The 17,123-nt window shown below is 44.2% G+C and overlaps 2 protein-coding genes across 2 annotated transcripts; one reads left to right on the forward strand and one right to left on the reverse strand.

Moving 5' to 3' along the window:
- Positions 1–3,134: 3,134 nt before the first annotated feature.
- On the reverse strand, positions 3,135–4,064 carry LOC105187131 (adenylate kinase isoenzyme 1). Its single transcript, XM_011147745.1, has 2 exons — positions 3,932–4,064; positions 3,135–3,691 (listed from the first exon to the last, which is right to left on the reverse strand). The coding sequence occupies exons 1-2, from the start codon at positions 4,062–4,064 to the stop codon at positions 3,135–3,137; spliced, it is 690 nt and encodes a 229-aa protein (XP_011146047.1).
- An 837-nt stretch (positions 4,065–4,901) lies between these two features.
- LOC105187132 (malate dehydrogenase) lies at positions 4,902–5,979 on the forward strand. Its single transcript, XM_011147746.2, has 3 exons — positions 4,902–5,068; positions 5,522–5,540; positions 5,653–5,979. Exons 1-3 carry the CDS (start codon positions 4,902–4,904, stop codon positions 5,977–5,979), a joined length of 513 nt encoding a protein of 170 aa, XP_011146048.2.
- Positions 5,980–17,123: the final 11,144 nt, after the last annotated feature.

The raw sequence follows: 17,123 nt of genomic DNA on the forward strand, positions 1-17,123 counted from the left end.
TGCCGGGGTTGCCGCCATGCTGGATTCCTGCCGTCGTGCGAAGCCCGGTTGCCTTCTGGTAATCGTTGCCAGGGTTGCAACAACCCCTCCAAACCGACGTCGCCACGCCCGCGAATCGTGGACGGACCAATAACACCGGAACGTCGCGACGCCGGCGTCCACCAATAGGATTACCCTCTGATACGGTCTTTCGCTTGTCGGTGACTGCTGCATACCCATCCCCCAGCCCCCGCAACCCCTCAGTCACCTAGATGCCTTTCAATTTCGGGCCCGCGGCCTCATAAACGCAGCCAACCACCCATCCACCCGCGCCGCAGGGGTAGACTCGCTATGATGGGACGGGGGTGTGAGGACGTACATACAAACACACACACATACACACACACAAACACACACACGCACACACAGCGTGTGTCGTTCGTGTGAGCACGCAGACAGTCGCAGGCCGGGGTACAAAGCCGCGTGGAAAGTCGGGGATGAAGCGGGGGTGCGCGCGCGCGCTCTCGTGGCGGTACACGGGAATGCGCTTGGCGTTATGGAACGATGGCACGATGGCTTGGCTGATGTGTGTGTGTGTGTGTGTGTGTGTGTGTGCGGAGGTAGGAATGGCACGGCGACGGTGATCAATCATTCGGATACGTTGCGTGTAAAAAAGGGAAACGTCTACATTATATAAAATTACGTGTTTACGATAAAGCGTTACGCGCGAGCTTAAAATTACGCTCTTTCGAGGGCGACGATGTGTCGGGCAAATGTTGCCCGCAATGTTGTCGCGTTATCGCGCGAATACGACGGAAATTAACTCAAAACTGCTCGAGATGCTTTTAATTTTCGCGCTTCGCTCCGCATGCAGCGTCGTTGAATCATTAAGTCTGTGTTTGAGAGAGAGAGAGAGGCTCCTGATATTTTTAATATTATTTAAATACAATAATATTTAATATTTAATATGATGCAATTAAGGCGAGATTTGCGATATTATCGCACTGAGAGAAAAGTATATGATATTTGGAACTATAATGATATAATAACTAAATTATAGTCCGAAATATCATATTTATAGTAAGTATTACCATAATGTCGGTAATAATTACGATATAGGCATAGTATAACCAATCATATAATATTTTTACTAAGAATTATAGTAAGTTAAACGTAAAATTATTGCATGGATACAAATATAAAATGATAGGTAAGGTAACTCTTTTATATAGTCAATATTACCAGAATATTTGCTAAATGATGACAGATGTAACTATATGAGTCTCACTATATTTGTGAAATGAGAAATTAGCATATATGTGGTAAAAGTAACTGTGGTAAAACAATTATTTAAGACAATCATTGACTATATATTTGTGTTTGTTCTACTATATTTTGCAGGTTCCACCAACTATAAAAATATGCTTGACGCCAAAATGAACTGTAAAATACAGTGAGATTATAGTTAATTCAACTATATTTTTCTATCAGTTCGGAAGGTTAGGAGGTATCGGCAAGCTTCTAATTAGTTTCTCGCTTTTCCGTCTTGTCGGTTCATTCGCGATGGTCCTTTCCATTTGTTACGATAAGTAGCTGAATGATGAAAAATAAAATTGACCTTATTGTTCGATCCGTCAAAACGCGCTCAATATCGTATCAATTCGAAATTGACTTTTTTATGGCAGTGCGATACAGATTTAAATATAGCAGTTTCAGCTTTAAAATTCTGCGGTGGAGTCTCGCGGCGTCTTCAGGACAACGCGCGCGTAATCGTATGCGTCCTGTGTGTAATCCTCGCCGAAGAATTAAAGTTCTCGCGGATACGGCCGCGCGCGATCAATTTCTTAGAAACCGAGTATTTGCGAGACATCCATCAAACTCTCGTTTTGCCGCGTTTAATGCCACGATAGAAAGTAGAACGAGCAGCGGAGAGGAAGTTGCTCTTCCTCCCTCGGTGAATACCTCAAAGGGAATGTGCTCCGATCGACGTGCACATCTCAGGCGTCACCCCGCAAATTTACACGCTTGTGCTTTCTTAGCGCGTCTTTTGTGCAATGTTCCTTAGATGATCGTGATTTTCACGCATGTGCGGTAGAAGTGTGTGTCGCGCGGCATGTAAGTTCTCAGAAAAAGAACCCGTTTTAGCACAGACGCTACGGCGACCCACGTGGTAATGCAAGATTATGCTCCGAGTTATGCTTAATAAAAAAATCACATGACCTTCAATGTAATAATTATACTCGACGACGAGGCGCTTTTTGCAGCTCGAGAAGACGATGAAATGGTAATAAAGAGAAAACGATGTCCCTCGCGGCTTCTCTCCGAGCGCAAAGCTCCGACATAATTAATCCCGAAAGTTTGAAAATGCCTGAAAGAAAATGGCAGCTATGATTCAACAATGTTATTTACTAAAAAGAAACGCGATGTATGAAGATCCTGTATTCTGTGCAAAGAAATTGTAAAATAAATACTGTAAAGATAAATACGCGTTAGGTATACGAAACTTTCACGCGAGAGAAACTTTATCATTTAATATATTTATACACAATATATATAATCCATCACACTGCGTATATCAATTACATCTTGAAATTACATCTCGCGCTCCGTCATCCGTATCAGATAACGATAACTTATCGGTGACGAGTACGAGCGAACGCGCGGCGAACCACCCGTCGTTAAAGCAACAGCGCGTTGCTGCCTGCAGTTGTCCGGGCGTTGATAAATCGACGCACGTAGGCCACTTTTTGAAATTTAAACTAGGCTGCTTCACAAAGGCGAGGTACGTGGCACTGACGTGGCTATTTGTACGTGAGTGCGTGCGTGCGTGCAGGTGAGAGTTGCGTAATTACAAGTGGTATAAAAGCAACAAATCAAAATCATCTGTCCGCTGCAGCTTCTGCCCGCTCGTTACGATATTTCAGGCAATGTTGATTGCAACAACCGCGCGTGATGATTACCCCTATACTCCGCGTGTAATAATTATTTCAACGCTACGTGGAAAAAGAAGCGCAGAAGAGAAGATCGTTGCGAGCCTGTGCGCATCGTCGAACAATCGGAACAATCCACCCGACATTATTACATAACTCATATGCGCAAACAGATATGTGGACCGAGTGCCGTGAAATCGGCACGATCCTGTCGAGTGCACGAGACTACTTGGTCTCTTTCGCCGGCGATGTACTCGGGCCGCTCATCAGAACGTTATCGATCGCGCGACAGATGTCCTCGAAGACAACCGACTCCTCTTTCTCGCCGTCGATGACGCACAGCTTCTTGCTGTAGCGCCTTAGGATCGGCTTGTTCAGCTTGCTGAAGGTCTTGATGCGTTTCTTGATCTCGTCGAAGTTGCGTTCCTGCCGCTCGGTGGCGGTGACGATCCTCGCTAGGATCCTGTCCGTCATCACCGAGTTCCTCATGCACAGGTAGAGGACGAGGTCCGGCGGCCGGACGTGCCTGTCGAAGTACTTGCTCTGCTCCTTTCCTCTGGGGAATCCGCTGAGAATAAAGCCACGCGCGGTGTCTAAGCCGCTCAGCATCCTCGCCTTGATGAGCTCTACCATCACGTCCGAGGGCACCAGTCGGCTCTCCGACATGAAGCGGGCCAGGGTGACGGCCTGCTGCGTGCCCGTGGCCACTTCGTCCCGCAGCAGGTCTCTGGTCACGATGCCGAGGAAGCCGTAGTGCCGCGCTATCCGGATGCCTTGTGTCCCTGCAAAGAGGGGAGACTAAATTGATTCCCGGGTGACTCGCGAGAAGAAGAAAATTCTCTTTGTGGAATGATGCTGTCAGTTCTAGTTGGAGTCATTATAGATTTCACTTTTTTATCTACACCGTAAGGTAAAGCGCAAGAGAAATAGAGGTTACCGAGGATAGACTAAGGTTAACTTCATTAACTTGTGATTTTTACGGTTCGTATTCGGAAAAAATTGTAAATGAAGGCTCGACCAACTTTTCCCCGCTCCTGGGCCTCCGATTAGAAAGATAATCGGCAGTCTGGATTCCTTAACCGGCGTGATGTCGACTCCGACGTCCCTTGAAAGGCCAGCGAACGAAGGGTCGATGTATCTTAAGCAGTTGCCCATTTTCTTGCAGATGCTTCGTCAGTGGAAAAGTGTTAGAAATGGTATTATGTTTCATACGCGACGAGTATAGTACAGTTATGCGCTTATTATGTGACATATTCAGCATCTTGAAGTTGAAGTTCTAAATTAAACGTAAATCCAAGAAAGAGTCAGATCGCGTTATCGATCCGAAAAATGTCACGAGCATGGCAGTGTTGTGATACATTTCGTAAAAGTTTATCACAGATCATCATAGACTATCAGTCAAGTTTCTTCTCGCAATGTTAAAATTACTGTTATCGTTTTTACAGCGAGATTATGAACTTGCCTGCTAGCGACTTCTATCGTGGCTAAAGCAGCCGCCTGCTTTCTCGGTCGTTGATAACCCGTTTCACTCAAGAAGAGAATATGGTAGCTTAGTCGCGCGTTCGTTAACCTCCATTTGAGTTCAACAGCATTTATTTCTTTTAAATTGTGTACAACTTAATGCACCTTTATTTCCCATCCTTTTGTGTTTCATGGGAAAAATCAACTTGGAATTTACAGCTCGATTTTACTTTCGATCTCCACCGATCGCAAGACTTCGAACTCAGCGATTATATCCGATTAATGATGAAATAACACATAACATCAGTGATGTGTTTTAAGGAAACAAATATGCTTTGCAAATGGTGTATATTTGAGTGTATAAATAACGTCGAGCGTCTTACGGTAGGAACATAAAAATATAATTCTCACATCAGCCCGTTCTCCCCCCTCCCATCGCGGGACGTACAATTCGATCAGACGCCCGTAAGCTCCTCGCGAAGATCGGGGGCCAAAGATGGTTGACAGTCAATCGACTTGAGCAACAGTCACATGAGGAAACGTGACGAGCTGAAGTACATCAGGAGATGTCGCCTCGCCATCATCAGCATCGGCGGAGTCGGCAAGTCTTTGGCGCACTTGCTGAAGATATATCCGGGCGGTCTGACGGAGCTGTGGCTTTGCAATCGAAGCGATCCCGAAGGAATCGTCGAGGAGCTGTGAATCGTATTCCAACAAAGTTGCCCGTTCGAGGGTTTAAGGATATCGACAGGATATCTGTCCTTGGCTGCCTGTAAGATATCGATATAGTTGTGTTGACCGCCAGAGTCCCCAAAAAGCCCGACGTGCATAGGACTACCATTTGTTCACAGTGATTATAATAATTCTAAATATCTAGTTACCATTGTCGTTAATATCGGGAAATTGTGGATTCCGCGAGGCTTGTGTTGTGTAATAACAATCTCGACGCGCCATTACGCACGATACGACCTCGCAAAGATTAGAAATCGAAAATAACGGAGTCGTAACCATCAATGGCGCTTCTAGGGATGAAAGTGGAAAGGAACAGAGAAAATTACTTATCCTCAAACTACACATAGAATAAAGACGGTTTTAATTCGTCGACTCACAGGATTATCTTTTTGTTCTGCTCGACACTCTTCGTCACGCAGTGCAGTGATAGATTTCTCCGTAGAGTTGATTTAGAAGAGTTCGGGGAAATATACTAGACAGGTCTAATTTAAGACGACTTGGCCTCCCACGAAGACCTCGCCTTCAAGTACACTTACGTCGTCCGCTGCAGGTTAATGCCGCGATCTGCAGAGACGTGATTAACATCTGCGCGGACATGTGTCCCGATGCTCTGATAGCCATAATAACGAACCCTCTGGACTCGTTGGTGCCAGTCGCGGCGGGAGTCTCAAAGAAGCGCGGGGTATATCGGCCTGAGAGGCTCTTCGGCATCTGTCAGATCGACCAGATGAGAGCGGAGCGTTTCTACGCCGAGGCTATTGATCAGGAACCGAAAAAGGTTTACGTGCCTGTCGTGGGTGGTCACTCGGAGACCACCACGGTACCTTTGTTCTCCAAAGCGAGATCGAACCGTCAAGGAGACCATGACCTTGATTAATCTAGTGAGAAAGGCCGGGAGGAGAGTCGTTGTCGTAAGATGACCATTATTTCGATTGCGAGTAATTGCGAGCAATAGACGCTCTCATCGTTACGCTCACGCGATTGTTGAATATTGAAAGAGCATCTATGGCGGGAGAAATTACTTAACAATCTTTATAAATCGCTACCTCTAAACCGGCGATATGGTCTAAGCCTGCAAGCGTGGGTGTATACCATATTACACCATACCAAACTGTACTACCTGCTTGAGTATCTTATTTATTTTGATTATTTTCATTTATTTCTGATGTTTGAATATTTAATGTGTCGCGCAATTGCCTACAATATTTGCTTCATGTTCTTAATTCTATTGTATTATTGAGCATCTGCTGGTATGCGAATATACTTACATCATATGTGAAAGAATTTGATTAATTGGTTGAGTACTGCTTATAAATCGTTTGTACGATATTTAGATATGCATATGTACGTGGATTGAAAAATTTAGACTGCATGAGTGCAGCGGCGAGTAGAGAAGGTTGATAAATTAAAGGTTTTTACAATAATATATGGTGGATGGGTCTAATAAAACTAGTAAAATAGTAAAATAGTAAAATGGTAAAAGATAAAATATACATTATAAACTATAAAACTTGACTGAGGCCGTGTGTGGAGGGCATCATTCATTGACGTGAATCATTTTCAGTCCGATTCATGCTAGGACACATGCACTTTGCATGTTTACATGTCGCGGGCTGCTTGGCGTAATTGAAATTGGAATGGTCTCATATTGGTGAAAGTGATGTTATCCATGCTCGCACAAATTCAGGTTACATATCTCTAGGAAGGAGTAGCCACGGATTACTGATTATTATATATTTTTCGCTACTTAGAGAATGAGACAATATATTATGTATAACACTGTATTCTTTATGGGGTTCTACTCCGGAGTGTAAATAAATATAACTCTAACTCTAACTCTAACTCGTCGTATTCCTGCAGTTTTTGATATCGAATGTCCCGAACTTTGCGCGCAGCTACAAGTTTTCCAGCTCTAAGCAGTTAAAATAAATCTTGCGGAATTCGTTTAGAAGATAACCCATTGTTGTATGAAAAAGAAACCCACACTTCGTCTTCAGCATGAGAGTATTTAAAGCACGTAATTGGCGCGAGGATACCCAGACGCATCTTGCATTTGTTCTGTTGAGACAAGAAAGGGATCCGGCGGCTCTACATTTTCAATGGCGTCAGCGGCGCTATACTTCGTCCATGACCTGTGCCGCGCCATTCACGACGAACCGCACGTGATTCACTTCCGCTTACGTGGAGTCGACGGTGACCGAGTCGAGTTTCTTCAGCAACGAATTGTTGCTTGCGCCACGCGGCATCCAAAAGAATCTCGGCTACGGGACGATCACGAAGCTCGGACAGCATCTGACAGGGTCGTGGCGACTCTTCAAGTCGAGATCAAGATGGCCGAAGAATTTGTTGCCAAGAAGGTCAAGTGATTTACGGGAATGAAGTCACGGTCTTTGTCGTTTAACGCAAACGAGATGGCAAATTTGTAATGCAAACGCACGATTTCCGAACGTGCTCGCCGCGCTTTCTACTTTTATCGATCTCTTCATGTCTGTCAAACACATTGTGGTTTGTGATCTCGCTTGTGTGTGATGTAACCCAAAGTTAAACTTTAGCATCGTAGAGCTGCTATCGCAGATAGCACGTAAACTCCGTCTTTCGCTTGCATGTCCTTACATGTCCAACGATATTTATAATGCACAAATTCGTTAGTACATGTCGAGCTAATTTTTTCTGTTGTGAACGAAGCTTGAGTGAAATCGTTTAAGGGGGAGATCACATGCGGGAGGCCGTTTTCAAGTCTATTTTTACGAGAAACGGTTTTTTAACAGAAACGGTAGGATCAATGGACTTGAAATTTTTACAGTGTATTCATTAATATTCAAAGTGTAAATTAAATTTTATTGAATCATAAGAACAGATCCAATTTGTAATTATAGATAAAAATGCAGTCATCCGTTTGCGAACTCTATGTTTGCTGTCGACATAATTCCGGACCTCTCATTATTCTGAAACCAAAAAATTAGAGAGATTTTTAAAATATGCGGTTGCCGTTATAGCCCGGACCAAAATGGAAGGCAGTTTGGTGAAGTCAAGTTTGGAAAAAAAATAAAAAGAAGTAAAAAAAGTAAAAAAAGAGTAAAAAAAAGTATCGAATATGAAACTTTTTCCAACTTGTAATCGTTCAAAAAAAAATAAATAAAATAAAATATAACTGTGTTCGAGGTAGGGACGAAAACTACATGTCTACTGTATATTGCGTAACAATTTCAAGTTATTCGGTTCAGTGGTTTTTGCGTAATCGTGTCGACGGTTTAAGAAATTGGTGATTCCGGATAAACGCGTTTAAAGTTTTATGCGTGTTTCCATATGGATAGTAACAAATTTATCTTATATTTTGAACATTAATGAATACACTGTGAAAATTTCAAGTCCATTGATCCTACCGTTTCTGTTGAAAAAAATTCGTAAAAATAACCTTGAAAACGGCCTGCTCCGCCGTGTAATTCCTCCCTTAATACAACCACCAGGTAGAGAGAATTATACAGCTTCCTCGTTGTCATGCTTTCTCGAGCACACTCGACACCTCGCAAGAACTTCTCTCGTATCGATTCTCACTCTTATAATAGATATTAAATCTCACGATCGTGCGCGGCGGACTCTCTAAAGTTCACAGTCTCACAACGTTATGGCACACTGCGAATATTTGGAATGCCGTTACGTGAATATCGCAACCATCCTCCATTACTACGGTTGCGCCATAGCCCGCTGGTATTTGCGAGGCGCACGACTTAACGAGAGATAATTATCCGCTAATCGGGATATCGATGGAAAAATTAAACGCTCGTGCTCGCGCTACGTTGTGACGGAAAGCTCCGTGCGATCGCTCGAAGGCTTCCGCACTCTACGCGCCGTAACAATACGCCGTCATTGTAAGATACGGACCGGATCCTGGGCCAGGCCGTACGCGAGTAATTTTCCAAATAACACAGATCTCGATCCATTGATCGTTCGCCGAGCCAATGCATCGGTTACGCGGCTCGGAAGGGCTGATATTATCTGCCGAAGCGGAAATTGGCGTATTCCGCCGCCCACGAAAGGTTCCGCCAATTTCGTTCGCGATCGCCGCGATGATGCAATGACGCAATTCATTTGTCACCCGGGGCGGTGCTCCGATAGGAAATTAGAAAAAAATAGGAAGAGAGAATATAACAGCGAGAGCTTACGGTTCTCGTGGGCGCCTTTAGCGACAGATTGCACGCACACCACAGGGAATGTTACCGTCGATTTACTTCACGACGCACCGAGAACGTTTTGTACGGAGAAAAATGGAATGAATCTTCTTGATTCAATAGCGCGATCACTGAAGCCGACGCTCGAATTATTAAAGCAACGTAACATATTTGCTTCACTAATATCGTTGTGGATTCGAGAAAATTCCCTCCAGTCAGGCTACTGCTTTTCCACCGCGCCTTTTATCCGTTATTACCGCTATAATTCCGAGAGCGATACCGCGAGCTGATTTTATGGCGCAAACGTAAACGTTAAATTTCTTATTACCAAGGAGAGGATGTGTGCTACGTCGCGTATCAGCAGCGATTAAAAGACTCTCTCGCAGTACTGTGTGTTACTCCTGTCGGCGTGCAATTGCGATTTCCAGCAGTAACCCACTTCGGATGAGACGCGAGGTCTCATTTTTCCTCGAAAGGCAAATATGCTCGCTCCATCCGGCATTAGCAAACGCCATAATATCGCCGCGGAGCGTGGCGTTTCACTGCCGTCCGTTAATTAGCGATCGCGATAATATCGCATGCGGGGCGCATGCGATATTTTAGGGCAGTCGCGGAAAATGGCGCGCGCGCGCTCGACAGGCGAGTCTCATTAAAAATGCTTATTAGAGGGTACATTAGTGTCGTTTCGATCGGCGAACTAGATCGCAGCGTGAGATCGCGATTAGACGGCATTATACGGACACGGCGGATTAAGAGTGACGCACGACGCCGGCCGCTAGCTCGTTAAAAGCGCGGAATTACATGCTGGAATTATGCGTAAATCTGTCGGTGATTGCCGTCTTTAAATATCGGCGCCGGTGGCACCGACTGCATAATTCACCACGGGCGAGCCGCGATAAGTTTTCCGCCGGAGCCGAATCTTTATGAGGGAGTTCGTGAATTAATAATAGATCCACGCGGGGGATTAATTCATGCGGCTCGGCCGCGGACACGGCGCGCGTTTCTCCCGCCGCGTCACCGCCCGTCGCGTTATTTTCATGTTGTCGCTTGTTTTATTTCGCCGCGCGCAGTTGCTCGCGTCAACTATGTGTCGCGTTGTGTCGCGTTAAATTTAAATTTTAGATTATTCCATATTTCTATATTTATACGAGGAATATGATTTTTTCGTCTTTATCTTCTCCGCTGGAATGCGTGATAGTCTATATTTTATCCCTAAAGACGACGTCGAGCCGAGTTGTCTCTCTCCCTCTCTCTCTCTCTCTCTCTCTTGTTTCTACAATTACTAGAATATAATTATACGTGGAATAAGATTCTAACTATAATATAATCAGTTTCGTACGAGTGGAAGAGAGCGATGGAGACCGCATTGCCGCCACCATTAGCTCTCAATCGCATAAATTTTCCGAATAACCCCTTCGTGCCGATTAGAGCGAGCGACTTATCTCCAGCGAGGGACATTCGGATTCTTCACAACTCCCAACCGAAAGAATGCAATGAACAAATTCCCGATCGAGATAGACCGCCGCCGACGGTACCCGCCGGCGGCTTCCCGTTTCGTCGATAGAATCATAAGCGTGTGCCCCGCGAGCGCGCGATGATAGCAGAACAGGTTCGGTAGCGGTATTTAAGAATCTGGAAAGGGACGAACTAGCGAGATAGCAACGTTAACCACGGTGCACCGTCGCATTAGCGATAACGTGAAATTACCTGAAGGCATGATTCCCATGAATCCCTTGGCCTCCGACGAGTAACCGCCGGTGTTTATTGAAAGGCAGTCTCTCTCTCTCTCTCTCTCTCTCTCTCTCTCTCTCTCTCTCTCTCTCTCTCTCTCTCGCTCGCTCGCTCTTCTTGCGGCCGCCCTAGGTCGCGCGGGGAGGGAGAAAAAAGCGGGGTCTTTAAGCGATCGAATAGCGAAAAGTAAATGACTCCGGTATTCCGCAAAGTGGCGATGCCAAGCGGCGATTATGCATCGCGATGCAGCATCGGGCGCGCGAGCACCCGCATACGAAGGTAATCCCAGAAGTACTTGACCTAACAAAGAAAACACAAAAAATTTGGGAAATGATATCTTTATTTCTCTACATAGTCTCCTTATAGCTCAATACACTTTTCCCAACGATGTTCAACAGCTTCGATACCCTGTTTATAGTGGGAATCGTCGAGCTCCTCAAAATAGCCATCAAGCCACCTTGGTTCATAGTGGTTTTGACTGTTCCTTCGTCTCAGGTGTGAAGTGATGGACCCATGTTTCATCCATGGTTACGAATCGACGCAAAAACTCGGCTTTATTGCTGCGAAACTTCGCCAAACACTCGATTGAAATATCCTCACGACGCTGTTTTTGTCCCAGTCGCGTCACCCATCTTTCTCACGTCCAAATTTTCAATATGCGATGTACAGCACTTTTTGAAATGCCTACCATTCTGCTAACTCACGCACTTTCAGTCGACGGTCATCCAATACCATTTTGTGGATTTTCTTCACCATTTCTGGCGTGGTCACCTCATTTGGTCGACCACTGTTTCGATGTTCGTCTTGGCAGCTCGTACGGCCTCGTTTAAACTCTGCCACCCAATATTTTACTGTTGTAAACGAAGGAGCAGACTCCCCCAGAGTAGAATCTAGCTCCGCTTTGATATCGGTTGGACTGAGGCCTTTCAGATGAAAGTATTGTATCACATAACGATGACCAATTTTTTCCACGTTTACAAATTCATTGAGAGCGTTCACTATTGATGGCTGCCAAACAAATACTACTACTAAACAACGTAGCATCGTCAAATTTCAAACTTAAGTTTTATAAGGTTGATACTTTCTACCATAGTCATTCTTTTCAAACAACAACCGCTATCTATACGTCAGATCAGGTACTTCTGGGACTACCCTCGTAGAATCGCCGTTCGGCGATTCCCACGGCCGTTTTACGTCGCATTTCCGCGCGCCGAGGATCCGCGTTGCCGAGACCTTATTCTGCCACGATCAATGATCGGCGAATGAAGACGTATCGTCACAGTCGAGGCTTGATGCGCGAAATACTGCAGATACGACCGGGAGATCTCGTTTGTGCGCGCTATTTACGTCCGGTGTTTATTAAAAATAATCGCCATCGCGAGGCACGGAGCGAATCTCGCGAAAGCATAAAAGCGTCGAATGACTCTGAAAAGAGGCTCGAATTTTACTGAGAGGAAATCAGGTCACACCACACATTCTGTTTAGTATCTAAAAAGACATAATTTTGTTACAAATATAACATATATTTTAATATATACAGGGTGCTAAATTTCAAACGTAACAGGTAAAAAATCTCGAAAACCATGAAAGATATTGAAGAAAGCTGAAACACGTGTTCCATGATTTCGAAGGGGAAAGAGAATGGCATTATCAATTTTTTATTTGGAGGGCATTTTCAAGGTCAGTTGAAGGTCAACTTAATTTTTTAAAATAGAAAGCCCAATTTTTTATTATATCTTCTTTTTCTACCAATTAATTTTAACAACTTTTGTCTGAAACATTTTTTTATTCGCCTAATATTTTTTCAGGAAATATTTCAGGAAAACTTGGTAACTTTTTCAACATTTAACTTACGATATCTCGCTAACTATTCGTCGAAAGAAAAAATAGTATTAGACTTTTTTACTTTATTTACTATCAAGAATATATTACTACAATAGTGCCCTAACTTTTGTTAATTTAATAATTTTGAAATTTCCAAAGGTCGATAAATATATATATTAAATTACATGTTATATTTATAATAAAAAATATATGTATATTTATATATATAACATATATATTTTTATTAATTTTTATTGATATATATATATATCTTTTTTTTTCTGTTATAAATATAACATACATCTCTCGACGCCTCACACACACGTCGCGTGTCTCTGCAGGCAGAAATTAAGCGGATAACGACGATCGCAGTCGCATCTCGCGGCGTTCCCGCTAATTTATGAACGCGTTACTCGTGTAAACACGCGTATACGCGAATATTCAGCCGCGAGTGGTCGCGCGACGCGTCGCCGCGCTAATGTTAAGTTTGCAGGCCTGTTACGGGCCAGATGAGAGTGGCGTTAATTAGCCGACACGGCTATCGCACTTTACTTCTGTAATTTCCCCAACGCGACACGTTGACGAAATATTCTCGCGCTGCGCAATCGTGTCGGATCGTTAACTACCGTAACTTACGGCCACGAGTTTGCAACAGCATCGTGCACCGATGCACGAGCCCTTCAGTCGCGCGCGCGCGTCGTAAATATCTGGGCGGATTGGAGAATTGGCGGGCGCGCTAATGGCCGGTAAAATTTTCAGAAACAATCGAACTCATAACCGCCGGGCCGCGGCGGCCGATTTACGGCCTCATTATTTCGCGCTGATTTACATACAAGTGCATCCGGCCGACGACGCGAGTCCGTCATCGTAATCAGAATTCAGCGCGCGCGGCAGGCGTTTCTATCTCGCGTGCGCGCGCGCGCGCGACGTTTCAAAGGGCCGGGTTAAGGGGCCGCACCCTGGACGACCGAAGCGCCGGCTTGCGAAATCCCCGCGTTTCCGCGCCCGACGCGCCGATAATCGCGACGGAAAGAATTCAGCTGTCCGCTCAGGCGCATTGCGTAATTGCAGAATGCACGGCCGCGCAGATCAGCGCCTAATATTAAACCGTTGCTCATTGCGCGGCAGCGGAGCGTATTTTGCCGATAAGTTGTGTGTACGCGCCAGATGCCGTTAGCGCGAATGAATTGCGCGCTTATTTCCGCGCGTTAATAAATAACAGTCTCTCCGCGGGGAAATCTTGCAAAAATTGGAGCGACCGCGGCCGGGTCGGGGATGACGTATTTCTCAAAGTGGTACAAGAGGCGAGCTCGGAGAGAAAGAATGAGAAGCGAAGAAAGAGAAGAAGAGCTCTCGGATCACCGTCGTCGTCGTCCTCGTCGTCGTCGTCGTCGTCGTCGTCGAGGAGACCGATGGTCACGGCGATCGTGGTGTTTCACGCGGTGTTATCGGGTGTAACCGACGACGCGAGAAATGCGATTTCGCGCGTGAAATATGAGGGCCCGAATTGCTCCGCAAAATAACGTTTCCTTTCTTTTTCTTCTTCTTCTTCTTCTTCTTCTTCTTTTTCTTCCTCTTCCTCTTTTTCCTCTCGTCCCTCCCTCTTGTTTTTCTTTCTTAAGCGACGACGTTAATACACACGCGAGCACCGGCTCGGTATCGAGTCGACGAAAGCTCGTGTTTGCATACAGCGACGGTTTATGGTCGCGGGCACGTTGTTCGACGTTGCACGGCCCATCGATCGTTATCGCCTGAATCGAGCAATTATGACGCAACGTTAATGATCCTGATGAATGGTGTCATCGAGTCAATGACACCGCGAGCGGTGCCGGCAAAAAAGCAGGTAGCTAGCGAGTCGTGCAATTAGCTCCACTTGCTACGTTATAATCATCGTATTACATCGAAACATTGCGCGCGGAATTTAAATGCGCGTGACGGAATGCCGATGGATATTTAAATCGCATTAATTGTCATCATTATACACTGTAATAACTATTATCGGGCAGCTTAATCGGGCACTTTTGTTGCGGGCGTTATTATTAATATTAATATCACTCGCAACGCGATATCTTCTCCCTCGAATTGCTTCCATCTCTGAATATCTTTATAAATATTTTAAAGATATATATATATATATTTATTATTAAAATAATTTATTAAAATTTTAATTTTTTATCGTTGTTTGTCCATTTATCAAGTCGCTTTCAGATTCCAATTCCAGACTCCTCTTCCTCACTTTCTAATTTATTAATTTATTAATTGTCTTAAAATTCAAATGTTTTTTAAACTGAATTAAACTGAATTATTGACACAAGATACAACTTTGTTGCAGAGAAAAATGTACAATTAAAGACATCGAGCTCTGCTTTCGCTCCAGTCCTCGAAAACGTCCTGCGTCTGTTCGCGCTTTGTCGCCGTTATCGTTGTTTCGCTAAAGGAGATGGTCTGTCGTCATGCGAAGATTATTTCTCATCCTTTGACGGTGCGATCGAGAGAGGACGACTCGATGTATTTATACACCTCCCGAACGGGCGGCGAGAGCGGAATGGAGCCGAGATGCAAGACGACGATACAACGAGCGAGATGCACTCCGGACGCCTCGTAGGAACGCAGCAATTTAGCGATATCAGCCAGACCGACGTGGCTAATTCTATCTACGTAGCGCCACTCGATAATTTGCTCGTGGAAATGTATTAGATCGCCACCGGGGCGGCCGCTAATCACAAGCTGTCCCGCGGACGCTGTATAAGCTACGAGCGAGATGTTAAACTACTCCGAGAGACGAAAGTCGTCCTGCTTCGATTATCAGCAGCGCTAACAGCAGCTGCCGTCACCGTTTCCTCCTAAAACTGCTAAGAGCAATAGGCCTCCCCTCGAGATTGACTGCGATTCTCCTAGCAACGGCTGAAAAATGTGCGACAATATTTTCCACTGTTTGCCAGTGTTGCGACAAATTGACGAAACGGCGCGAACGAACGCGTTTCTGGTGAAAATTTGGGTAAAAACATGTAGACATCGCTATTTTAAAAATAAAATAAAATAAATTAAAAGTAAAATGTTAATCGTAGGATATTGAAGATTACTGTACTTAAGAAATGTTTATAAGATTGTTTATATTTTAGTAAGTGACAAAATACAGTATGATGTTTCTTGTTCTTAATGTTTGTACTGAAATATTATGCAAGATATTTAATGTCAGCTTGAAGTGTCTGGAGTTAAAGACGCTTGAAATAGGTGAATGTTTAATAACAATGTGGAGGAGAGCGAAGTCGAACCGCTGGTCGATCACGGTTGATCGATACTGATGTTTCGCAGCAGCGAGATAAGCGAGATCTGACTCACGACCGGTTGCACGATGCAGCGCGTTCTCCTTTTGCTCTCTTCTAACGCTGAGGCCGGCCAGGTTCCCCACCTTCGTTGAAATCCTCGTTTCCATGCGTGGTTTCGTCATCGCTGATCAGCTGATCAGGATCCTTTCAGGAGGAGCAGAATTCCGGAAAGGAATTTGCATTATGCTACTCGGCTAATTGTATAATGTCGCATAATTCCGTAAATCACAAATCTCCTCCTGGTTTACCTTTAAATTGAACCTGTTAAACTTTCGTCCGTCGTCGAAAACCTCGATTTTGCCGAACGTATTGCGCAAGGCGATTTAAAATTCGCGCATAATAAGGTAAATTTGTGAGTTGCACTTTCTTTTTCGAATTGACTCGTCGGCAGATTAATTATCGTGCAAAGTTATTGACAAATATTAAAAGCAACTCTTCCATTCATCTCATGTTTATCGAAGAGAGGGTCGTCGAAAGCGACAAACAAATTATAATGTCTCCGCGAAACAGAAATATCTCTCTCGCTTCTTTTGCGTAAAAATAAAAATATCTTATTTTTCAATTTATAAAGTAATCATAAAGCACTGATTGATTATGAAAATCTCTGCAGGAGACAATCCTCTCGCCGACGAGAGAAAAATTGCTTATTCCGTATCTCCATGTGGAATGAAAATTTCGAAATCACGCAGGCGCAATTACAAGCACTGTAAACTGAAGTATGTTACAATAACATGCCTGATGCGTGTTAAAGTATGTCTCCACTTTAGGCATACGCAATCAGCAAATTAAATTAACACGTATACGTATGTTAAAAGAACATATTTATATATGTGTCAAATATAATCGTTTGTATGTGTGTTAATGGTTAGGTGTATGTAAAATAACACACTTTCAGTGTGTTATGAAAGTATATTAAAATAATACATCTCAAATGTGTTATGAAGGTATATCAAAATAACATACCTCAA

Source organism: Harpegnathos saltator, unplaced genomic scaffold (genome assembly GCF_003227715.2).
Source record: "Harpegnathos saltator strain DR-91 unplaced genomic scaffold, Hsal_v8.6 scaffold381, whole genome shotgun sequence".
Classification (NCBI taxonomy): domain Eukaryota; kingdom Metazoa; phylum Arthropoda; class Insecta; order Hymenoptera; family Formicidae; genus Harpegnathos; species Harpegnathos saltator.

Bases quoted from the DNA above. Each gene is read 5' to 3' on its own strand.
- LOC105187131 (XM_011147745.1), bottom strand. From the start codon at position 4,064: ATGGGCAACTGCTTAAGATACATCGACCCTTCGTTCGCTGGCCTTTCA. The intron at 3,692-3,931 runs GTTGGTCGAGCC...CCCTCTTTGCAG, and splicing joins AGGCCCAGGAGCGGGGAAAA to GGACACAAGGCATCCGGATA.
- LOC105187132 (XM_011147746.2), top strand. From the start codon at position 4,902: ATGAGGAAACGTGACGAGCTGAAGTACATCAGGAGATGTCGCCTCGCC.